Source organism: Mercenaria mercenaria, chromosome 17 (assembly GCF_021730395.1).
Source record: "Mercenaria mercenaria strain notata chromosome 17, MADL_Memer_1, whole genome shotgun sequence".
Lineage (NCBI taxonomy): Eukaryota > Metazoa > Mollusca > Bivalvia > Venerida > Veneridae > Mercenaria > Mercenaria mercenaria.
The window spans coordinates 1,015,079-1,042,615 of NC_069377.1; the positions used below are offsets into that span (position 1 = coordinate 1,015,079).

At 33.7% G+C, this 27,537-nt stretch overlaps 1 protein-coding gene across 4 annotated transcripts in view; it reads left to right on the top strand.

Annotated features, from left to right (window-relative positions):
- The first annotated feature begins 1,630 nt into the window (after positions 1-1,630).
- Positions 1,631-27,537, top strand: part of LOC123536282 (uncharacterized) — a 56,178-nt gene continuing 30,271 nt past the window's right edge. The window contains exons 1-2 of one of the 4 annotated variants that reach the window (XM_045319305.2): positions 1,631-1,830; positions 2,252-2,273. In XM_045319305.2, the coding sequence (XP_045175240.2) occupies positions 1,775-1,830; positions 2,252-2,273 (78 nt within the window). In that variant the 5' untranslated portion in view covers positions 1,631-1,774. Of the gene's footprint in view, positions 1,831-2,251; positions 2,274-13,088; positions 13,138-27,537 lie in introns of those variants that run through there. The other 3 variants (XM_045319304.2, XM_045319306.2, XM_045319307.2) reach the window with 3 other exon arrangements.

The window sequence follows — 27,537 nt, forward strand, 5'->3', positions numbered from 1 at the left end:
AAAACCATATTGGACGAGCCGCTAGGCGACTCCAATATGGGTTTCCCAGCTGGGTACGAGTCCAAATATATCTCGTATTGTACAGTTCAATGTACGCCGATTTACATTCTGAACATTTTCACGCGTTTCGGACTTTATTGTATGTTTTGAACCGTCCAAATACGGAAAAATACAGGGTTTTTTTTTATACGCACGTGCGTCCAATAAGGTAATATATTGTACGGTCACGTGTTGCAAATGAACGTTCACGATTGGATAGATAAAATAGATATAGAATAATAAATGATATGAGACATAGGAAATACACTGGCTACATTCACAATTTTGAAAATAAAAATTAAAAAAAAAAACAATATATCATAGTCTAGGAGCTAGTCTACTGGATGAAATACGTAACATGGTTTATAGTATTGTAATGCACACTACTGGTCATAACATTAGTTATCAAAGCAAATAGTTCCAGCCGAAAAGAATAAATAAATATGGACGAAACGTAATATTTTCGATATTTGGCATTTATTTATCGAATTAACTGCAAACAATTCGATGGAACGCAAAAACTCATGTGTGATATTGTCCAGGCTTTTGTCCACTCACATTTTCTCAGTATTTTAGCACAGTGTCTACGGAAGGTTGTAAGACTCACTAATTTGGTGGAGTTTGCAGTTTCTACTTTCATTTACTATACAATTTCATTCAATGTCATATCAATATTCATACCAGTCCCAATGTACTGTACTATATGTGCCGGTATATAAGCTATTAACGAGGCATTCATCTTCATTACTGGTACTTCTCCGACCCGCCGGCGAGTGCACGTCTCGAGAAGGCACAGGGCATTGACGGAACTAGGTCATAATTATATTGGCCTTTTCTGTCAATGTCCTGAAAGAAACCGGCGGGAGCGGCCCTAAAAGGGACCGTTTTGTGTGAAAGGAGCTACCTTCTTGGTGACGGCCTGCAGTTAGACAGCATGCAGAGAAGCCTAGAGCTTCCCAATCCCTACGCCCAACGTGGGGTACGGGAGGGTATGGTACATCAACTCTACGATGAAGGACCAGTGACAGCACCACCAGCGACTTGCGGCTCCTACCGCCCTTGTTAGGGCGACATGCGATACCTCCAGTATTGTCATGCAACCACGTCTCGGATCTCGGTCGTTTGTGGTCTCATTGGCCGTGACAAAGATCCACGTGTGGCTTCAAAATTATTTGGACTTTTGGGTAATACTCTACGGAAATTGCGTATCACCACACTGGCTTCAAAAATTGTCTTTAACGGCATGCTTGGTGACATGCCGGGGGTCTATACTCTTACATAGCGTAATGCTATACTGTGCCCGAAAGGGTGGATGGACCCTTATTAAACATAAACACTGACTGACTGACTGACTGACTGACTGACTTCATTTGGTCGTGTAATATGGCGGTCCGTCTGTATAGCTAGGCGCCTTGCCGTAAACGGACACTAACCTTGCAGTGTTATACAATTTCATTAAAATTTTATTTAATATTTGGCAATCTAAAGGTGAAATTTTTATTATTTCATTCATAAGCGTCTGCACTGGAAAAAGGGGAACAACTATTGGATAAATAGAACACAGCATTTGAACCAAACTCCAAACACAGTGTTACTTCCCCTTATCGATACACTCAACATTTTACTTCATTTCGGAATATATATCTGTAGTGGAAACACGTGGATTATTTTGTTATGAATTCTTTGTCTAAAAGTTCAGCTTAATTATAAGATATCATGGAGTTATTAATTTAAAATGTTTCATTTGAAATATCCGCGTTTTCGCGGATTTTTCGCCTGGGATGAATTGGGGTAAGTTATGACGCACCTGATGCACGAAGTTTCCGTGATGTAACATCTTTATAATAAAACACGAGTTTTCCATGCTGTAACATCTTGGTAATACATGTATATCTATCAACTTTTTGTAGTGTTTTACAGTAAGAATTAAGTCTCCATCATTTAAATTTATTTATTAGAATTATATAATTATTCATTAATAAGTAGTATAAACGGCCAATTTCTTACTATAACGAATAGTAGATCCGTTTGTATAAATTACATAATGTTATTTATTATTTTATTTCTTAATCTAATTATATAATTATATTCAAAAATAAGAAGTGTAAATGTCCCATTTTTTACTATAACAATTAGTATTTGTATAGATTACATAATGATATTTATTCTTTAAGACTTATCTCTTAATCTATTCTTTGGCTTTTTTTTTCAGATGTCTTTCAAGGGCCCTTGGGGTAAGCGTTTTTTAGCTTTCTGACTAAGTTTTCTCTACCTCAAATGTTTTGGAAGAGGAATCCAATTGATATTTAATATTAACTGAATTAAGTCGTTTTTATACCAATATAAATAGTAAAAAGAACTTATTCATTATATTGAATGAACATGTTAACACATCAAATGGATGTTTGCACACTAAACAGCATTCAAAAGTTGCTAATGATTGATAGTTAAGGAAATATTGAAATTTCATATAGAAGTTTTCAATATTAATTTAGGTTGTCTCTTTTGTGATCCTTTTAGAAAGAAAGTATTAAGACTTCTTGTCTTCTGAACAAGGTAAAAAAATAAAGGTCCAGTAAGAAAAACAACATGAAATACGCTTTTAACAATTTTAGGTGGAGGCTTAAATGGGTAGGGGATACACGGAATAATATCTTGCTTGTTACTAACTAACATTAATGCAATTATCTAATTAAGGCGTAACAAGAACTTGTTCTAGTGAAACATCTTCAACTTATGTAGGTAAGGTAAGTTAGTCTTTTTCATGAAACAACATGAGAAATGTGATTGTTTCATAGGTCAGGAAGGTAAAATTGTTAATTTTTTACTTGGTGAATAGAACATTGACAAATTAATTGTCTGTTTATACTTCTTCCCCTTGAAAATTTCCTTTTTGCTTACTTATGAAAATTTGGCCAAAAAACAAACTGGGAAAACTATAGGATAGGGTAAGATAACACAAAACAAACACTTCTTTAAGGACTGATATTTATAAATTATGTTAATTAATTACAATGTCAATAAAGTATGTTGTGATGACAAGCAAAGTGAATAGATAGTTTGAAAAAATTTAAATCATTGGTGACCACTTTATCTGACAAATTTTAATGAATTCAAGAGTGGACTTAATGCTATCTGCATAAGTTATAGCATGAATATTAATGAAAATTGCAGAGTCAACAACTTGTGTTTACTCTGCCTTGTAGGAATCAATTAGATTGCTTTCAGATCAATATGGAGATCACTTGATGTCATCTGACTTTCACAGGTTGATAAAAGTCTCTGTATCAATATTTTCATACCATGCAGATCCATTTTAAGTGCTGTGTTTTTCTCTGAATGATTGATGAAGTTGTTCTTGTATTCTCTTATCTTGTACATAAACCCAATAGGTCCTTAAGTAAGATTTATAGACTAGTAAGAAATTGTGTTGTGGTCATCAAAAAGTAGATTATAAATCCTGCTACTTCTTTCAAGAGTAAATCTGCTTTGATTGATATTTAAAAGTTTATATTAAGGTAGTGCATGTCTGCTTTAATTGATATTTAAAAATCTATATTAAGGTAACGGATGTCACTTTTAATTGATATTCAGAAATTTATATTAAAGTAGTGGATGTCTACTTTAATTGATATTTAAAAGTTTATTTTAAGGTAGTACATGTCTACTTTAATTGATATTATAAAGTTTATATTAAGGTAGTGCATGTCTAATTGATATTGAAAAGTTTATATTAAGGTAGTGAAAGTCTACTTTAATTGATATTGAAAAGTTTATATTAAGGATTAATTGATATTCAAAAGTTTATATTAAGGTAGTGGATGTCTACTTTAATTGATATTGAAGAACTGATATTAAGGTAGTGCATGTCTACTTTAATTGATATTGAAAAGTTTGTATTGAGGTATAGTTGACGTAACTTGACCCTGATGGTTGACCTTTGTTTTATAATACATAAGGAGGTACAACCTATTATTGAAAAGGAGTGTACGTAAAACACTGTATACAAACTAGTTCCATATAAATATACACGGCTACCCTTAGCACCCCTTATTTCTACAATGGAATAATCGATATGAATAATCAGCCTAAGGTCAACCATCGCGGTCAAGTTGCGACTACTATAGTGCATGTCAACTTTGATATTCAAAAGTTTATATTAAGGTAGTGCATGTCTACTTTAATTGATATTCAAAAGTCTATATTAAGGTAGTGGATGTCAACTTTAATTGATATTTAAAAGTCTATATTTAGGTAGTGGGTATCAACTTTAATTGATATCTGAAAGTCTATATTAAGGTAGTGGATGTCTACTTTAATTGATACTTAAAAGTCTATATTAAGGTAGTGGATGTCAACTTTAATTGATATTTAAAAGTCTATATTAAGGTAGTGGATGTCAACTTTAATTGATATTTAAAAGTTTATATTAAGGTAGTGGATGTCTACTTTAATTGATATCTGAAAGTCTATAGTAAGGTATTGGATGTCTACTTTAATAGATATTTAAAAGGTGATATTAAGATAGTGGGTGTCTACTTTAATTGATATTTAAAAGTTTAAATTAAGGTAGTGGGATGTCTACTTTAATTGATGTTTAAAAGTTTATACTTAGGTATCGGGTCTGTAATGACAAGCCACAAATTACGTATTCATGCAATTTTGACATTCTCTGCTTTTTACGGAAATCTAAGTGTGTATTGAGCTATATTTAGGTCAAAATAATGCCATATTACCTAAAAAGAAAAGGTACTCATACTGAAATTGCCTAGTGTCATTATGGGTGCGCTACCTTAATTCATTTAAGACTTATTTGAACTGCTTCCTAGCATTTCACTTCTCCTCTAGACATGCTCATTCCATTTAAATAGTGAATGATCTGTAGCATCTTACTCAACTGACTATTGGTCACTATCACTTAGGGATTACTTGGTGATTTTCACAGTCTCCCCTTGTTTAAAATGGGGAGTCACAGAGTGGGAGGCACCTGGGTTTTGACCCTCTATCATAAAAGCTGAAGTTAGTATATGACATACAATCTGTTGGTGTGTTGTTAAAGGCCCGAACTTCGTGATCTCTTTCATTTGTCCATTCTGACTTCATCAGTTGTTCATAACTGACACAGTCATTTTTGTGTCTTTTTGTCCCCATCATTCCTTGGTCACTGGCAGCTTCCCACTATCAGAGAAACTTATAAACAAGAATAAAGGCAGATAATTTATGTACGCTAAATAAAATCTTGGTAACATACCTGAAGAAGATGAAGTTATAGGGAAAAGCAATTAAATAATATGATACATTTAATACATACAAAATCAAACTGTTTTATTTTGTGCTAAATTCTATATAAACTTGCCACTAAAGGGAAGGAAAAAAAGGCTCATTTGTCGAGTTTCTTCAGATCAGTTCAGAATAAATTACAAGTCTCACTCCCATTTCTAAATCTTTTTGTGCAAATTTCAAAGTGCTATCTTGTTAAATTGAAGATAAGTAAATTTTAATCTTTATGTATAAACACCGTTGCTTCGGAGAACATTGAAAGCAGTAAAGTATTTTGTTTGTTGAAATTGTCATCAACAATTTTCGTCAGTGATTTTTTGTCAATTTCTTTATTGTATCTTGCTATTCAGTATATGTATTAAGTATAAAAGACATTAATTTTTATACCACCTAGTACTACCGTTCAATTTGTAAATGAAAAGTTTTTTATGTACAATTGGGTGAGAAAACTGGTCAATACGCAACAAAGACTTTATTTCCTTTTTTGTATGAAAAGCATTATGCTTGTTTTAGTTAGGGTATCTCTCGAGATTATAATCAGCAATGTAATAGATATGTTTTTATTGAATTATTTATTGTAGTTTTAGCTTTTCGTTGTTCAAAAAATGCTTTCATTTTGTCAGTGAATGAATGACTGTTTTAAAGTAGAAAGGCTTTTTGATGTTTATCATCGGCAAATACCGTTATTCATAATGGTAAACATAGTAGGAAACTAAGAATGTCAAACTCCTAACTCTTACCATGCTGGACATGATTGGTTCTGCCTTGCCCCTGTGAAAAAGGTTCATGAACTTCATGAATTTATTCATGAATTTGTAAGAATTCATGAATTATCAAAAACGTTCATGAACTACAAGGAAAAGTTCATGAACTTAAATTCATGAAGTCTCAAGTTCAAGAATATTACTTTCATTTCATGAACTTGTAAATGTACTTCATGAACATTTCAGAAAATCCATTAAATGATTTAAGAAATTCATGAACTTGAAAATGAAATTCAGATAATGATTGAAATTGTGATTCAGGAACTACAGGGTTATGACCCTGTACAAAAATGTTCTAGAACTAGTATTAAGTTCTTGAACATTCAAGAACTTCTGAAGAACTTAGAGAACTGTTCTTGAACCAGCATAACAGTTCTTTGACTGTGATTCTAGAACAATGACAGTTCTTGAACATTGGTTCAAAAACTGCAAAATTTCAGGTACTTATAGAACTGTACCAGTTCCTGAACAGTTACTGTTGGTCTAGACTAAGACTAAGAACCAAAATTGTTCATGAACACAGGTTCATTAAAAGTACTAAAATTCAAAACCTTGTTCTAGTTCAGTGTAACCAGTTCTTGAACCCAGTTGTGAGTTTCTGAACTGTTCATTCATTAAACATAAAACTTAGGTTTATTACCTTTTACAATAAATGAATAAGTTCATGAACTTTTCATGAATGTTCATGAACATTAAATTCATAATGTCACATGATCAGTTTCCATTATTTTGTTGCATGCTGGGAAATGTTTTGCACGTGATTCAGCAACTTTTGAGAAGTTTGTGCAGAAAATAAGAAGGAAATAATTATCATACTACAGGTAGGAATTGTTTAAAAGGAACATGTGTATACTGAAAATCAAATAAGTAATTATGGTGTTGTCATAAATCATTCATTTTAAAAAAATAAAATCCTTTTAAAATGTCACAAGTTTTCACGACCCTGAAGCAAAGCTAGTACATTTCAATCTTGAGATTAAAGTAAATTATACATTGTTTAACTTAATGTTTTGTATTTTATACAGCAATTGTTTACTTCTTATTATGCTCCCAAGCCCACTCTAGTTTACTGTTTTACTCAACATGTCATTTGTCGAGGGTGGAAAATGTCATTGTCACAGTGACTCAGCAGAGACTAAAAAAAAACAGTCTCTGGCCAGGCTAACTGAACAACACTTTGACCTACAGGATTTTTTCTTGTATCAAGCTCTAATGAAATTGTTAAAAGAATTCCATTACATGCAGATCTGTCAGGTTTCATAGTGTTACACTCCTACCAGGTTTCCTTGACTAGTTCATGAATTTGTTCATGAACTTTTTTTTTCCTTTACAAAAATAGTTCATGAATAAATATTCATGAAAATCAAAATTTATGTTTCATGAATTTCAATATTCATGAACTAGTTCATGAATTAAAATTCATGTATGATTTTTAATTCATGAACAAGTTCATGAATATCGAGTTCATGAATAAAAATTCATGAGAATCAAAATTTATGTTTCATGAATTTCAATATTCATGAATTTGTTCATGAATAAATATTCATGAGAGTCAAAATTTATGTTTCACGAATTTCGATATTCATGAACTTGTTCATGAATTATTTTAGATACATGAACAAGTTCATGAATATCGAAATTCATGAAACATAAATTTTGACTCTCATGAATATTTATTCATGAACTATTTCATGAATTTGTTCATGAATAAATTCATGAAGTTCATGAACCATTTTCACAGGGGTTGCGACCAATGTAGATCATGATCAGCCTGCACATCCATGCACCCCTTTTAACAGTTAATGGTACTATCCAAACTGAAAGATGGACAAGTTCATTACAGAAATTTAGCAGACGAGATCATCAGTTCAAAACTGTGACAGCAGAATAAAGCTGCAGTCTCCAAAAAAAAACCTTACTACTGCATGCATAGTGGTAGTCCAGATGTTGTTGGTTTATGTTTAACATTAAATATCTTGGCATTTTACCTTTTTACTATCTAGGATTTTTTCAACAACAATACATAATTATGGAAAATAATAACATAATTATTATGGAAAATAAAAACTTTAAAATATTAATTAAAACAAAAGTAAAACATGATAATGACACTGTTAGGATTAACTTTAACAATCCATCTGATTAGATTTAAACTAAAATTTTACATCATTTTGTGTGGAACATTCTTATAAATGCTTTTTTACCAATAGTTGCATCTAAAAAAAATGGATTGTGAAAGGTGCAGTCTATTTTCATTAATCTCATTGGGATTTGAACTCGCGTCATAACTCTAAAAAACAAGGTCTGCCCCAATATCACTGTGCTTCTGTATTTTTTACCACATACCTCCCCGCTAGTATTTCAATGGTTGTATCAAAATTTGATACCAAGGCAAAAAGAATGTTCGATCATCATGATGGTTTCATCCAAAATCATTTATCTACCATGTGTGTCAAGAAATGGTCAGTTACTTCTTGGAAATTCATTATAACTAGTGCAAAATTTATGTGTACGGTAAAATTGAAAAACTGTTTTTGGTGGCTGCTGCCACCAGTGTCAAAAAGAATACTCCGTTTGAGAAATCTTGTCAGTTCTTTAAGACCATCCTAACAACACAACCAAAAATAGTTCCAAGCTTTCCAGGTAAACAATTATCTACACAACGTGCAGAATATGCAAAGCTACAATATATGCCTTAGTACCATTTTTAATGTAAATTCGGCGACTAAAATCAATACAAACTGAAGTCAACGTTTTAATTAAAACAACCACGTGTATGAATACAAATATGCAAATTTATGGTCACGTGAATAAACGATGACCTCATGTCACCTGAACTGGAGCGATGATATTGATTAGCTATTGCATGCATAGTACTGCCCCAGAGGTCACGTAGCTTATAACGTAGAAAAGGTAGCTTATTTATATAGAAACCTAGCCTGGGAATCCAGACTGACAATTCAAAAATGTTTCCTAACCGCAGTGTCACATGTATAACTCCCGAAATTTAGGGTTTTATTTGATAAAGAACAATGACTTCTGCTAGCAGTAATCCGCGGCTAAAAATAGAAACAGAATTTCAACGGAAAAGTTTCCAAACATTTCCGGTCCATAAACAATACCAGTTTGTACCTCTGATAGCTTTTCCAGCAAGTTGTAACACTTTTCAAATATGTCAGAACAAACTTAAATGTTCGTCATAGATGTCAAATTGTAAGATATTATATTAATGCAACCTTAGTGATCTAAGAATGTTACTGAATTTTCGACTGCATTTCAAGCACGCAAAAATATGACCACATGTTAATTAGGCTATTTATAGAAAATCGATAATCAGCGGTGATATGGATTTCCTCAGGCGTTGATACTGCCAATTAACACTAATTAGCGCAAATTTAGTGAGATGATTTATGAACAGGACAGTACTTTATTGATATAACTTGAACATGTACAGTTTATCGTTATATCAATAACAAAATATACTAAAACATGCTTAGCAATACGAAAGTGAACAAAAATAAAAGAACATTCAGTTAAAATTCATTCGATATTGTTTGCAATGTGACCTGCCGTGAGAATCAAAGACATGTATGTATTCTAAATTATATTCCCTCACGAATAATCTTCCTTCAGCAAATGTACAATATAAGATACTATATGTATGCATAGATACATACATGTATGTATTCGGTATAATTTCGTCAGACAAAACACGAATTATCAACGTGGAAACCCACAGGTCGCCAAAGCTGAGAAGAGTTGCAAGCTCGCTTTGACTAAGTGGTGCTATTGTATCACGATTTCATCAACTTGTAAGTCCATGAAAGTGGGCGCAGCGATGATACTAATACTCGCCTTTTTGAAACGGCAATCTGTCAGACTGTAGCAAGTCGTCGGATGACAGATTTGACCAACTTAAAAATTAAATTGTTTCAAGACCGATTCTGCTCCCTTCAGCTAAATTCATTCGAGTCGCACCATGAGAAAAACAACATAGTGCATTTGTGTCCAGCATGGACCCAGATCAAACTGCGGATCTGCACACCACTCTGGTCAGGATCCTTGCTGTTCGCGAACGGTTTCTCTAGTTGCAATAGGCTTTGAAAGCTAACAGCATGGATTTTGACCAGACTGCGTGGATGCACAGGCTGGTCTGGATCCATGCTGGTCGCAAACGCACTATGCTGTTTTTCTCATGGTGCGTCTCAATATATCTGGATACAAATATATGTATAAAAATTAAAAACGGTTTCGTTTCGCCAGTTACATATTTTCGACTTTTTTCTCGGTCTGACTAAAGTTTAAAGTTTGTCTGACTTATTAATAATGTCCAGCATTTTTGCGAAGCCTGCTGTTATGTCTAGCGAACTTTTGAGTATAACAGATGGAGTGATAATTAATGCACCTCTAAAATACACTGGCTGCAGAACTGACATTCTGAGGTGCATTTGTGGTGCATGTTTGTGTTGTTTTCTTTCACAAAAGTCTCATGAAAACCACAGCTATCTGATACGGACTAAATCAGTGTGTATAATAATTCATGACAGACACTGCCCAAAAGCTTTAAAAAGAAATCTTAAAAGCTGAATGATTTGGAGAAAAAGCTTATATTATTTATTCATCGTAAAACATCTTCGATGTAATTTATATTGTAGTTTTCGTCACAAATAATCAGAAAGGATCAAAATTATTCGTTAAAGATTGAATCAGTGTGTATGTAAACAATGACTGGCAGTGAAAAAGGATTAATTTTGAAACCAAAGCCGAATATTTAAAAAAAAAAAAGTTCTTATGGTTTATATTAACAATTCCTCAGTTGTCGCTTTCTTTGTAATATTTTAAAAATTGATTAGCAGCCACCATCAGCGCTTTGAGCGCTTTGATTCAAAAGAAAGGTAACCTGAATACCAAAGAGACTAAAGTGTGAAGTGTTTGTGAAAGTGTATGTGCATGTGCTTGTCTGTACTTGAGTTTAGTTGCAGTCACCACTGCTTACCAAATGACTGACACCTTTAGGAGAAAGTTTGAGCTTCTAGTTGGATGGTAATATATGATACAGGACTGGTATCACTTCTAGTTCTTTAGTGTGTTTGATGTAAAGCATTTGTACATAGACCTCTTGAACAGAATGTTTGCAATGTAAGTTTGAAGTAGAATATGAGCTCACCACCTCTAGTTCTGTGGTGATGTACCATACCACTGAACCACTGCGTCTGCTCTCAGTGTGTAATACTGAGCATCAGTCTCAAGACCTATTGTTTGACATTCACAGACTTGTTGCAGGCAAAGAGGTCTGGCACAAGTGGATTGAGTTTAATGACTAATATTTTTGTGTCCTAGAGTCATAATTATCCAAAAACCCTTTAGGGAGTAGTCATATTAGTAAAGTTTTTTTATTATTATCATTATGGCACAAGGACACAAAAATAATTCATTAAACTCAGTCCACTCAATGTGCTGGACCTCTTTGGTTGCGGGGAATTTCACTATTTACTGGCTTAGCAGGTCAGTTACTTTTAAAGACTAAGAACAAATAAAATGAAGAGGTGTTCAACTTTTGATATAGCAAAATGCAGCTTTTTCATATATCATATGTCTTTATTATTACAATGCTGAAATGTAATCCTCAAAAGGGTATTTATAATCTTTCTTAAGTAATCCAGGAACAATAGGCTGATAGTCTAACCTTTCCACCTGTGTAGTTTAATGTAAGGAATGGTCGCATGCCAAAATCAGTGATCATGTTACCTATCAATGTGGCTTATCAGTAAAATCTTTATACATTATTGATAGGATTATTGACAAATTAAAGGGCTTAACCTCATGAAAAAATATAATTGAGCGGCGCCATGAGAAAACCAACATAGTGCATTTGCGACCGGCATGAATCCAGACCAGCCTGCGCATCTGCGCAGTCTGGTCAGGATCCATGCTGTTCGCTTACAGATTCTCTAATTGCAGTAGGCTTTGAAAGCGAACAGCATGGGTCCTGACCAGACTGCGCAGATGCGCAGGCTGGTCTGGATCCATGCTGGCCGCAAACGCACTATGTTGGTTTTCTCATGGCACGGCTCAAATATATTTAAATTGCTTAAAAAGATTAATCATGATGACTATACACACTGATTTTTTTGATATAAACATAAAATATTTGTTTTAAAAAAATGAACATGTGAGATATGCAAATGAGGTTATAATCATTTGATGAATAATTTTACATAAATAGTTTAAACTTCCTATTATACAAATCTATGATATTTTTGTTAATAGGGTGCTCAGGATTTTGAAAATAACGTGAAAGTTTGAGCATCAGATTAAAAACTTAAACTGAATTTTGGTCTCAAATTACCTCCCTTTAATATTTAATATGTTTTGGTCAAACACTTTTCTAACTGTCACTATTCTCTTTTCAGATGAGCTTAGTTTTACATTTCTGAGACATAGAGTTATTATAAGAACTGTGAAATTAAGTTTTTGATATGTACGTTTTGTCTTTTATAGTAGCTATTTAAATTTGTTTAACTCCGATTTATATGAAATGTTTGTGTAAGTATTAATATTGAAAACCATTGATTTGATAAGACAACCACTGAGAGCTTTGAGTAAAGTTTAAAGAGAATTGTGGTTACCATAAGTACCATGTTTTAATAAGTAACTAATAGACTTTCTGCATTTCTTGCATATTCTTGTTGAAACTCTCTCAGAGGTTTGAGAAAATACAGATGTTGGTATATTTTTAAGATATATTTCTCATACTTTCCCTGCAGACTTTATACAAGTTCTTTTCAGACAGAAGTCTGCATGGGTTTGAGTAGGTAAATTTGCAATACTACGTTATAAAAAATGGCCTGAATTAAGGGCCATGTAAGGCAGAGGTCAGAATTACAAATGTCAAATAAAGTTCATTATTCTCTTGTGCGTTTAAAGCCAAATAGTTCATTTATTCAGAAAACTAATAACGTTAAATATTGTAACGAAAAGGAATATTAAAAGTTTAATCCTATTTCTTACTCTTCTCTCAAACTATTCATAAATCAGACAGCTCGTCTTGTTGGTGAGGAGCCATTAGATTCTTAATTGTTTGTTTTAGGATTTGAAGATTTAAATTGTAAATCTGTTTGGATTTTAAAAATAAATCTTTTAATCTCCTTTAAATAAATTTGCTAAAGGTTCAAATATGTTTGAACTGGTAGGTTCACAGGAGTTGTGATTCATATTACGGTATACCTTATATTTACAAATAAGTGTGCCACACGTTCCATTTAAAAAATAATTTCTTTTGGGTATGAAGTATTTGTGTGTGTTTAATTAGTATGCATCCTCCATGGGTACTTTAAAAACGGCCACATATTTCATAAGCAAATTGTAATCACTAACTTGTCAGTCTTATATCTTACATTTACATAATGGTTTTTTGGAGACATCTTCTCTAAGTAAATGCACAGAATTTAATCAGGAAAGGACTGTCTCACAACTATTTCGTATCTATCCGCTGTACAATGTAGTTCAGTGCGGAATAATTTACCACCTCTGATGTCATTACTATTACAGACCAAAGATTTTGGCCTACTCTATCACCACCTTTGAGGCAACCGCCATGGACTGATCACAAACTTACTAGTACTTATGCCCAGTAAAAAATAGTTCAACATACTTTGCATATATACCAATGGTGCAGTAATTTAACTATCGGTTGCATGCCTTTACTTAACATCTTTTTACTTTACAGAGGGTTTGAATGCATAACTATAATTATATATCACCAAATTGCAGTATCATATTGATGATATGGTTAGTCGAATCAAATTATATGTATTGGGTTTCTAACTATCAAAGCGCTGTTAACACTTGGCCATTTTTGGAATGATTCTTTTCATACACGTACTAACATAAATCACCTTCCATCAGTACTGTACTATCAGTACTTTGATCTCCTTCTTTCAGTGGAGCCCGCCCGCTTAGCTCAGTAGGTAGAGCGTCGGTCTACGGATCGCGGGGTCGTGAGTTCGATCCTCGGGCGGGGCGTATGTTCTCTGTGACTATTTGATAAACGACATTGTGCCTGAAATCATTAGTCCTCCACCTCTGATTCATGTGGGGAAGTTGGCAGTTACTTGCGGAGAACAGGTTTGTACTGGTACAGAATCCAGGAACACTGGTTAGGTTAACTGCCCGCCGTTACATGACTGAAATACTGTTGAAAAACGGCGTTAAACCCAAAACAAACAAACAAATTCTTTCAGTGGGCATGTGCTGATCTATGGCCTGGCCTGTCCTGGCCCTAGGACAAAAATGGGCCAGGCTAGCCCAGAGATAAGAACATGCCTTTTGGATCCATGGAACTTTTTTGTTACTGCACTTAATACATACAGTCCACATAATTATGCAATCTTGTATGCATCAAATTGCAATGTACTGCGTCAGTGCATGCGGGGGTTGGGGTTAGGGGTACATTCATCACCTTCAGCGATAGCTCTAGTTCAAAAGTGTTTCAAAAATATATAGGATGGTGTCTAACCAGCCTTGTTTATGAGAATCAAAGTCTCTTTGTTTACTCAGGATACTGTTTTTTTCCTGTAAGGTACATTATAGTTCAGTAAGTCACACTTGACTGAGCTACTGATATCGAAAGCTGCAGTTGTCATTACAATCTGGCCAGTCAAACTTCGTGACCTTAGAAATAACCTCTGACGTTAAAACTATTCTTTCCTAATTGAGGCGACTCTCTGACTGAACGCGTCCATGGATTACATATTACTAAACCCGAGGATGGTTGACTGATTCTTTTATTTCCTCTATTCTTGAAGAACGTAACATATGTACAAACAGATAGACATATATCAGCAAATTTACATGTAAACAACTAAATATTATCGTTATCTTCAAATGCATGGTTAATATGTGAAAACAAACCCCATTGCGACCCTCTAATTATGCGCAACAAATTCACGCATTGAATTGTAACGGATTGACCAGGTCAATGTCTTATTGCCGTATTTTCTCAACTGAAAGTGGTAACAGATTTAATTTGTTGTTGGATTTAACAATTTATGTAAAATAATAACTAGCGTAAATACCTACTTGACATTTTTTGGCAGTATAAAACAGATATTGTGACCAAAATTTTACAAGATGATCATTATATATTTATATAGATGTGCCCTAGAAGGAACTTTTGGTATGCTTTAACTTGTAAAATGTATAATTTAGTTCTTTATACAAAAAAAATCTAAATTAAATGGATTAAATTAAATTAGAACCCTGTCCTACTTCTTAGTAAATCACAAACAGTGGTATGTTCAGTTGTTTAATTTTACTTAATTATCATATTTCCATGTAATTTGATATAAACGAGATTTGGAATGTGTCTCTGAAGCACCTAGGAGCATTTATTACAATAAATATGGAAAGTGTTAAAAAACAAAACCTGTCTTCCTTGAATTTATAGCTATGATTTATAGCAGCATGGTGCTAGATTTGGATGCATTTTTTTATTTTATTGGACATGTTCATATAAGTGATTGTAAATAAAAAAAGTATAAAAAAATTTTGTTGAAGTTTAGGTTGTCATGCAGCCCATTATAGCTGTGTTACCTCCCCTGTCTGTTTGTCTTCATAGGGTACATCATTGATGTAAAGTATACTAAAATTTATGCTTAAGTTTGACCTTAAGAAAAAACTTAGGTGTATACTTTAAGATACTTTAAGACATGATAGGGTTCAATATTCTACTCACGCTCAACCCTGATATTCCACATAGGTCAGAAAGAAAATGGCATTGAAGCCATCGAGAAACTTATTATTTCTTTGTAGCTACATAAAAATGATAGGAAAATCTGATTAAACATCTTGAAAAATATACATGCCCATATGTTCACATGTAAATATGTAGGTGCATGTTTGTGTATATATATGTGCAGCACTTGTTAGTACACTTAAGTGTGCATGTCCATAATAAATTATGCGTACACGTGTGTAAGGAAATGTAAGTATTAATAAATTTTATTCTGATCTCTGATTTTTGTTAACATTTTATTCAAATAAGTTTGTCTCCAAGACATTCTTTTGAAGATGTATAGCAATTCTTCATTATGTAATTTATCATGCACATATTATATAAATTAAAAAAATTATTTTACCATCTGTATGGTGAATGAAATGTTGAACCTTGGTATAGATTTTTATTCCATTATAAATTAGTATGCACTGAAGTGATTATACAGCATTGTGACAAAGAACATTTTAGCTTGACTACCTGAAGAATAAGGAGAGCTATAGCACCCTGGTGTCAGAGTTACAGCCAGAACTGGATATCAGAATACGTTTGATATGTCTGTTAGATCTCATTTATGATACATTGTCAGCTCATTTAGAAATGATAAAACTCTTCAGCTATTATCTAAACCATAACTTTGAAGTGTTAAGTCAATAGAAATAAAATAATGTTAAGTGCTAAAATAACAATATTGTTTTCCTATGAAATAACAAATGAAATAATAAAACAACAACTCATTCACAGCTAGGCAGCACAGAGACCTCTTACCTGGATCGCATATTTCATTGTCTTCTCTTCATCTCTACTATTCTGGTGTGTCTGTGTTACTGGCATACTGTCATTTACCAGAAACTTAACCTAGTTGCAAATTGTGAAAAATTAAGCATAGAGACATAATACATTTCGTTTATATATCTGAAAATAGGATATCTACAAGTATGAAAACATGCAATTTTCCAACAGCAGAAACCTGTCATGAACAAATATTTTCAAACTGTATGTGTAAAAAAAAAATCAAATTCACAACCCTATCTTTTTACTGGCTGACACTGATGCTTTGAAAAAAAGTATAGTGTAGTTAAAATCTTACATTGTCAAGCAATATTTGTTTCAAATGTGCAGAACTACCTTAAAATAGCCATGTCATTTAAAAGATAGGGACATGTACTATATGTTGCTGTACAATATATTTTGAAGTTTCATTAAAATGTGTACATGGTAGAAAAAATTTGTATTCTTGAAAATGTCATCAAAATTGTAATTTTCTCATAGCCTCCCATTGGAAAAATGTGTGAGATCAAAATTTTCACAAAAGTTTAGCCAAAGACCGTGCACACGGCCCCGTCTCTTTTTATTCGCCAGATTTTCTTTGTATACCCTGAAGTTTTGAAAAATCGTGAGATTTTACTTATTGCAAAAAAGGATTTTAAATCTTATAATAGTCTCATTATTAAGCCTCATTATTACTTATGGACTGGTTTAGGAAAAACTACAGGAGCTGTCTGGGGCAAAGTTTGAGAAATGAAGGAAAGATTTGTTAATTTCGAATATCATTTATCACTCTTTTGAGTAGACAATTTATTTTCATTGTGGTTGAGACCAGGTGAAATTGCAATTTACTTTTCATTCAGTTTCTACAATCATTGTATCAAACATGGCTGGTTGAGATGGAGAGTTCATGTTTGCTTATTATTTATATGCATTAAATCGATTAAATGTCTTTAGATAATTTACTGTTTACTTTATTGACACAAATAGAAAAGTAAATTTACTTTCCTATGTTGTTACATTAAGTTGAGGAAAAAAGTGAATGGACTTTAAATTTGTAATCGTTAGATATTCATTGTATTAGTTATATTAAGCAATTTGTGAAATTCAATGAACATTAAATAAGTCACAGTATTGAAATAGCAAAATTTGAAATTTGATGCATTCTAGAATGTATTAATAGCTGGTATTTGCCCAGTTGAATGGCGATGAATAGGTCATTGACTACTAGAAATTTGTGAAATTCAATTGACACACATTAATTAAAACTTTATGATTATAAGCTACCAAAAATGTTAACACAAATCTTAATAATTTATTAATTTGTAATTCATTAAGATTGATAGAAAATCTATAAATTGATTTTTATAGAAATTTACAAGTTGCAAGAACATCAGTGTTTCCTACCTTGTAACAAACAGTGTATACCCAGCAAGGCAAAGGACTAATATTTGTGTATGTTATAGTAAATTTAATTGCAAGAAACAACTAAAATTGCCATTCATTTCATCCACAGACCTTGAAATTCATTAACACATAACTTAATGAAGTAGTCATTTGGCCTAAAATCATGGAATAACATGCCCATGGACTTATCAGTTTCATAGTAATGTGCATCTGAATGAAGAATAAAGGACCTTCATGACTGTGTCTTTGTTCATTGATTCATGTAATTTTACATAGCTATGCTGAGACCCATCAAGACAGCTGTCTCCCTATTTTTTGAAAAATTTAAAACAAAACTTTTTACACAGGCATTCTCAGACTCCCTGTTAAGGCTCTGTCTTAGTGTTATGTTCGTCTTGAGCTATGTGTGATAGCTGAAATTTCTGGTCCAAGTTTTTTTGAAGTAATTGTAAAGGCCAGACTGTTAATTTAATATTTTAGATGTTAAACTTTGTATTTTCAGTATTGTTGAATAATAAGGTATTGTGGGTATTTTTACAAGATTCTGATTAAGACAGGAAATCCTTATTTTCTTAATCTTGTTTGGAAAGCAGATATAACTATTTTGACAACAATGTAGAATATTTTAAGAAATATGGCTTTAATCAAATGTTAATCAGTTTGGCTTCTGAACAATCTAAAGTATCTTAGCACTTTTATTGTTTTGTTAGAGATGTCGAGCATATTAAAAGGGTTTAAGACAAGCTATAGAAAGCTGTCATGTTTTACTTAATCTGTCATGCTTTACTTGAAGTTAAATTTTATTGGTTAATATATCAAAAAGGGGACAGCCCCAACTTTTCTGATTGGACAATTTATTCACATCATTTTTCAGAATATGAAATCTTTCTTATGTTAAGGGGTTTGATTTTTAGCAACAGAACAGTTAAGACATGAAAATGTTCTAGTGGCATAACATAGCCACGTTGGCATAATAATGACTTTAACTTAGTCAGCCTTAAGCAAGAACTGTTCAAATTAGTTTATTCGTAACCTTAAAGTTTTACAACAGACGTAATTGGATTTATGATTATAATATTGTGATACACAGACTGTTATTGCTGAGAATTGTTATTACTTAAATAAAACATAGAAACATTGGATTGTATTTATTTGCACTGGACTCTGTCGTGACGTGGCAAACCAACAGATCAGCATCACAGGGGCTCTGCCAGAGCTATTCCCCATTTTCCGGTGTGTCCCCCTGTGATTGCCGTATACAGTGTTAGGGCGAAGAAAACCCCAAACGACCCTTAACCCCCCAATGACCAAACGGGGGCTGGACGCCCCGTACGACAGGAGATGGTGGTGAATTCGTGGTACGATAAAATTTGTGAGGACAGTATTCCATGAACAGTGCAACAGATAATAATAACTGGATTTGAACATTATGTATAGCAAATCTTTGGAAATTTAGAAGTAAAGAACTGAAGGTTATATCAACAATGTTATATGAATGCTTCCAAGTGGGACTTTCTGAGAACTTTCTACATCTACAACTGTTAAAAGAAAAATTCTGCTAAATTCATTACAATTAAAGGAAAACTGACTAAATATACTAGTAAGATTGATGAGAATGATTAGAAAACAATTAGAAACTACGACAAGAAAGGCACTTGATGAACTATTAACAGGAACTGTAGCCATTAAACAATAATCGCGGATGTCAACTTTGGAACCGAACTTACACGCTTAACCAACCGAGCCTGAAATTTTGTGATGACCTGTGGAATCTGAAGATCGTGATCAGCGGGACTAACAGGAATAACAGTGCAAGATTCAGACTGTCTCTAAAACTACCTTAAAAACTTGGTGAGTACAAACTGAATATTCTTGCTTCCTTCTCATTAGTCATATGGTGATCTTAAATTTTCTATTGTTCTGAGCACAATTTGGGCTTAGAAATGGTATAATTCTAATGGAAAGTGGTTAAATATTGTAAGAAATACAGAATAAAGTCAATTAAGATAATTTAGCTGTTATCATTTTATTTTAGACTGTTTTGGAATATTTACTGGTACCAGTGAACATTTTAGTGTTGTTAAAATTATATAACATTCTCGGTTACCATCTTACTATAAACAGATATTTTCTCCATAATATTATGTCATTTTGGACATATTTTTGTGTTGCATTTTTTCCATGAAGTACTGATGAATTGATACTGAGGCATATATTTGTTCTTCTTTAAACCTTTGAAAGTTTAATATAGAGTTTATGCATATTACTGGGCATAAAGGCAAAAGAATATTTTTACAATGGAGTTTTTTTTTTTTCTTAATGGCATATAAGTTTACATTATATCTATTTTACTTAAGGAACTGAATAGTGACATAAGTATTTTTCATGATCTGTAATTTTGTGAAAAATGGCTCCTAGAAAATTCAAAGTGAAATCTTGGTGTTGTAGCCAAAGGATCTGCTCAGCTATTGCAAGCAATTGTACAGATGAACCAAATCTAAAATTTAGTGCTACTTTAGATAGAAATTTTATTGATGTAAAATTTGGGAGACAATGTGTGCAATGTATGGTTGACAGCGGTGCAAGTATATCATGTATGTCAAGACGGTTGTTAAAGCAAATTGCACCAGAGGCAAATGTCCACAAGTCTGATATTAGTGCGGTAGTGGGAGTTTGTGGTGAGAGACATGCTGTGCTGGGTGAAGTTATACTTGATTTCAATATAGATGGTTTAATACTTAAACATAAATTTAGAATTTTTGAAACCTTACATGCCAAAGTTATTCTAGGATTAGATTTTCTGAGGACCCATAATGTTCACACAGACTTTGGTAATCTGAAATTGATTATACCTGCCCCAAGACAACATAAATCAAGTGCTATGAGAAATAATTCATATGTGGGCAGTGTAACAGTGAAAACCTTTCCTGATCAGAATACTTCCATAGTGCTAGCCCTGACAACATCTGAAATTGTGGTGCCACCTCACAGTGAAATGACAATTCCTGTGAATATCCCCAAATTGCCAGACAACTCACTTGTGTTACTGGAACCCACCTTGAATTTGTCAAGAAAACATTCTTTGGCAGGTGGCAAAACATTATGCTCTATTTCGAATTCAAGAGGGACCTATAGATTTATGAATCCAACTTCTTTGCCCATCTTTTTGGAACCCAGGACTGCTGTAGCAAAGGCACTTAGGGTTGACAGCTCCAATGTTCACAAGTTAAAACAGGATGTAAATATAAATTTGGTCTCAACTGAAAACAGTGCTCCTCATGCAAATGAATATTACAAGAAAATTGTTCAGGATCTTGGCATAAATTTGGAAAAGTCAGATCTTACTGAGGAACAAAAACAAAAATTGTATAATCTTTTGGGATGCAATAGTGACATATTTGCTAAGGACATTTTAGATCTTGGTGAAACAAATTTACACTATCATACTATACACACGAAGAATGAAAGGCCCATTAGTTGTGCTCCTTATCGCCAGTCACCGGAAATGCGCAGACAGCTCGACAAAAAACTTGATGAATTGTTAGAGGCAGACATCGTTGAGGAATCCTCATCTCCTTATCATGCTCCTGTAGTCCTTGTAAAGAAGGGAAATTCAAATGAATACAGGTTCTGTGTGGACTTCAGGAAACTAAATGAACAGACTCTTCCAATATCATTCCCTATTCCAAATTTATCAGATGTTTTTGATACATTGGCTGATGCGGGACCCGAGATATTTTCATCCGTAGATTTACGCAGCGGATTCTTTCAAGTTCCTTTGGATCCGCAGACCAAACATAAGGCCAGTTTCATTACACACAGAGGAATTTTTAATTTCAAAAGATTGCCAATGGGTCTATCAAACTCAAGTTTGTCCTTTCAGTCCCTTATGTGCAAAGTGTTGAAAAGTATGAACTTTAAAGTAGCTCTTATCTATGTTGATGATGTACTTTTGTTTTCAAAAACTTTTGACCAGCATCTGCAGCACCTACAGGAACTGTTTGACCATCTTAGAAGTGCTAATCTAAAATTACACCCAGCAAAATGTGCTTTTGCTACAAAATCTATCAAATATTTAGGACATATTGTTTCCAAGGATGGAGTTAAAGTCAATCCTGAAAATATTGAAAAATTGCAAAAAGTCTCAAGGCCCACAACTGCTAAACAAGTGAAAAGTTTCTTAGGAATGACAAATTTTTATCGCAAGTTTGTTGAACTGCACCTTTAAACAGGTTAATGAAAAAAGATCAAAAGTTCAAGTGGACATCTGAATGTCAAACTGCATTTGAAACTCTGAAGAAAAGATTGACAGAAGCTCCAATCCTTGCATATCCAAACTTTAATTTGCCATTTAACTTGACAATAGATGCGAGTGAGTATTCCATCGGATATATTCTTTCACAAATACAAGATGGCAAAGAGCATTCAATAGCTTACAATGGACGAGCATTACGTGGCAGCGAATTAAAATGGCATATAACTGAAAAGGAAGCTTTAGCTCTTGTAGAGGGAATTCAACATTATAAAGAATATTTGTCAAATCAATTATTTACAGTTTTTACTGACAATGTATCAGTCAAATACTTGCAAAATATTAAAGACTGTCAAGGTAGATTAGGCAGATGGAGTCTGTTACTACAAGGATACAAATTTGAAATCATTCACAAGCCTGGAAAGCAGAACCCTGCAGACTACATGTCCAGACAAACTTATGAGACTACGCCAGGTCAAACACCAGATGTAGAAACAGTTCTCCAGATGACAGAAACAAGAGAGAAAATTGGTACCGAGGTAACATTCATATATGAAAACGAAACAGAAGAAGAGGTCATAGCCAGTCTGCAAGAGAAAAAGGAACCAGAAGTACAATTACCAGACCTTGTTAGGTTGCAAAGATCTTGTCCAGAATTAGAAGATATGTATCAGTACAAGTTGCTAAATGTGGTACCTGATGATCCTGAAAAAGCAAGAGTACTAGTAGCAGAGGCATATAATTTTGAATTAGATAAAGGCGTACTTGTACATTTTTATCACAAGCGAGGAAAGAATACCCCAAAGGAGGACCGACTGGTGAAACAAGTAGCCATACCCAGGGTACTTCGGGATGACATTCTACGCTCCTTCCACGACTGTGTTTTAGGGGGACACCAAGGTTTTGACCGCACATATGCTGCACTGCGGAATAAATATTACTGGGCATCAATGTACCAGGACATCCAGCAGTACGTCAAATCCTGCGAGGTGTGTCAGCAATCCAAGCGCAACTTCCATGCAAGGAGACCACCCCTACATCCACAGCCAGTGGACGATGTGCTTGATCGGTGGCATATGGACATTTTGAGTGGTCTGCCTACAACTAAAGAGAAGTATAAACATGTTCTTCTCGTGGTAGATAGCTGCTCAAAATGGTGTGAGGCATTTCCTCTCAGAACTCAGGAAGCAACCGAGGTAGCCGCTGTATTCTACAGGGATATAATTACCAGGTTTGGCGCACCTAGAGTTCTTATCACAGACAGAGGACGAAACTTCACCTCTAATCTCATCAAGGCTTTATCAGAGCTCTTTCAAATCACTAGACATCTCACAAGTTCTTACCATCCTCAGACGAATGGAGCTGTAGAACGAATGAATTCAGTGATTTTGCAAGCTCTGAGAGCCTATACTAAAGACCAGCAGGATGAGTGGCCAGACCTGTTGCCTGGTATAATGATGGCCTACAGAGCTACGCCAGCGACACAGTCAACTGAATTCTCACCATTCTTCATGCTGTTTGGTCGTGAGATGAAGATGCCTATCGACACATCACTAATACCAAAGGAGCACCTGGCACAAAACCATAGAATTTTCTTAAGTAGGATTTTACAGAATCTTGAAGACGCCAGAAAAATTGCAAAGGAAAACATACAAAAGGCCCAAGAGCGCTACAAACAACACTATGACAAGACTGCCAAAGAAACAGACTTTAGACCAGCACAGAGAGTTTGGCTCTTCTGCTCAAAGGTACCAACAGGTAAAGCACCCAAGTTGCACAGAAAATGGGTAGGACCTTATTATATTGTGCAAATTTGTCCGAACAACACTTTCAGGTTAAGAAATTGCATAACAAACAAGGAGGTCAAATCACTAGTTAATGCCCAGAGACTCAAACCATATTATGACCCAGCTGAGCGTCCAACAAATCCAGTTGTGGAAGAGGAACATGAGCAAAATGAGCTGAACCCAGAAGAAATTCTAGATGACATCGACACAGAAGACAGGGATGAGGTACAGCCCCAGCCAGTAAAAGCTCGAGAGCTTCAACCGCAGCCAACAACACAGCCACAACAGCACATAACAACAAACCAACAACAACAACAACAAAAAGTACCAAAACAAAAAACACCGACAAAACATCAACAACCAACAGCACCAAAACAACAAACAACATGCAAACAGCAAGGCCAGTCAAAAACACAAACAGGGCAACAGCTTAAACTATCAAAGCTACAGCAATCACATGACAAAGACATTCACACTCAGCAAACAAAACTACCCACAGAGCAACAAAAGCACTCACATAAGAAAGGCATACTAAAAACATCTAAAGAAACACAATCAGAGCACACAAAACAAAACAATATCTGCCAGAATCAGTCATCAAATAATAAGGCTGTGACCTTCCAAGAACAAGAGCAAGGAAGTAGCAAACGTGTTTGCCAGGACTGTGTACAGGGCAACTGCAAGCCGTTTAAAGAGGACGAAATTGTAAAAATTATCTCTTCATCGCGAGCCAAAGGCACCTTGTATTACAAAGTTCGTTTCAAAACTCCAGGAATTTCAAAATGGCAACTGCCATGTAAAATTCCAGCCAACCTTATACGAGAGTTTCATGTGAACAGAACAGCAAAAGGCAAAAAGCGACGAAGACCTCTACAGGCATCACAGCACAAATTCTTTGACAAGCCATCTGTAAATGAATGTTGCACACCTGAGGCAAACTCTGCAGCCACACAGACAGAAGAAGATGAAGAGTCATCAGAAACTAAATCAGCTAACAAGGACAAGGTTGAGGTTCAACATGGACACAGATATGGGACTATTGTAGCTGTTAAAATTCTCAAATGCAAGCCATACTACTTTGTGAAAATAGGAGAAACAGAACCACGCTGGTACACCATGTCAGCTGTTAGGGATCTAGCTGAAGATTTCTACATTGAGCACAATGAAATCTATAAAGATAGAAAAAGACAAAGTAAAATGGACTTCCTAAAGTACCGGTTAGATGAAGCTGAAGGAAAGAGACAAGAGCAGAAATTCCCAGAATTAGGTATACTCTGTGAGCATATTGTGGAAGTAGCCTTGGACAATGAAGGCCAGTACAAATACATGTTAAGTCATGAGAATAAGAATCATCCTCCTCAATGGTACCATCTGGATGATGTGCCAGATATACTCTTAGGAAACTTCTGTAAAGTTCTTAAATCAGATGTGATTTCAGAATCTAGAAAGTAAATAAAGGTTCATGTACTTTTTCAGTATCTTGACAATCACTTGTTTTTATAACTCATAAATACTGTATACTGTTTTGTTATATAATTTACATATAGGATTTGTAATGGGCAGATCTGAGGTTCAAATTTTTGCCATTTAATATCTGAGGTTCAAATTTTTGCCATTTCAAATTTTATAATGTATGTTACTTTTATTCTGATTTAGAATGTTATAATGGTGAGCCAGTCTTTGATATGATAGCAGCAAGTATTAAGTTAGATCAAGTGCACAGGTCTCTACTTCATTAAGCCTCTGTTGTATCAGACATCGGTATAGAAATTTATTTTTGTGAAATTCATAATAAAAAGTTTAAACATTCAGCAGTTGTACTTCAAATATAAATAATATCAGACATGGTAATTTTATTCACTCTCATGTGAATGATAATTTTATTTACTGTTATGTGAATGGTAACATTTTATTGTTAGAAAAAAGACCACACCATGTTTTGTGGAATAAAAAGGGTGAAAATAAGCTCAGAATTTATTTTAGGACCTAAATCACCATATGACTTGTAGCGAGAAACAGAATATGAAGTTTGTACTAACAACCAGAATTACTGTTGATGAAATTAGGGCAATATGTTTATAAATGCAGCAAAGAAAACGAGACATGTCAATGAAAAAGACAAGAGGTACTATACCATAAAAGATTACAAATATGAGAAATTATATATATACTTATGTTCTTCAAAGCTGGTGAAAGGTTTAGTACAAATAAAGTGAAGGAATATAGTGTGATAAAATAACTTAAGCCTGAGACGCTAAAATATAGTAACAATTATGATATGATATGTGCACGAGATGTGCAAATGCAGATGAGAAATAATAATGAATGCCAACAATGAGTTGCATCAGATGGACTGATCATATATAGATGTTATTAAATAAATTGATTCCAATATGATAGCCAGAAACATTCAAAATGCGTGAAAATGTATGTCATGTATTAAAATACTGGATTGTACAACCAGAAATCTATAGAAACATGGCATTTGTTAAAGATGCAGTGACTATTGAGTTCATATGTTTATTGTGTAAATATAAAGGGCCCTACTTGTAAATATTGTACATAAGTTGTTTTTTGTAAAAAGTAACAGGTTTTTTTTTTATGAATTATGTATGCTAAGTATGCAAAACTTGACAGAAATTTATTCTTTCATAGTTAAAGAATTACATTGTATTATGTTGTTTGAGGACAAACATATTCAAACAGGGGAGAATATGTGATAGCTGAAATTTCTGGTCCAAGTTTTTTTGAAGTAATTGTAAAGGCCAGACTGTTAATTTAATATTTTAGATGTTAAACTTTGTATTTTCAGTATTGTTGAATAATAAGGTATTGTGGGTATTTTTACAAGATTCTGATTAAGACAGGAAATCCTTATTTTCTTAATCTTGTTTGGAAAGCAGATATAACTATTTTGACAACAATGTAGAATATTTTAAGAAATATGGCTTTAATCAAATGTTAATCAGTTTGGCTTCTGAACAATCTAAAGTATCTTAGCACTTCTATTGTTTTGTTAGAGATGGCAGCTTATACTAAAAGGGTTTAAGACAGCTATAGAAAGCTGTCATGTTTTACTTAATCTGTCATGCTTTACTTGAAGTTAAATTTTATTGGTTAATATATCAAAAGGGGACAGCCCCAACTTTTCTGATTGGACAATTTATTCACATCATTTTTCAGAATATGAAATCTTTCTTATGTTAAGGGGTTTGATTTTTAGCAACAGAACAGTTAAGACATGAAAATGTTCTAGTGGCATAACATAGCCACGTTGGCATAATAATGACTTTAACTTAGTCAGCCTTAAGCAAGAACTGTTCAAATTAGTTTATTCGTAACCTTAAAGTTTTACAACAGACGTAATTGGATTTATGATTATAATATTGTGATACACAGACTGTTATTGCTGAGAATTGTTATTACTTAAATAAAACATAGAAACATTGGATTGTATTTATTTGC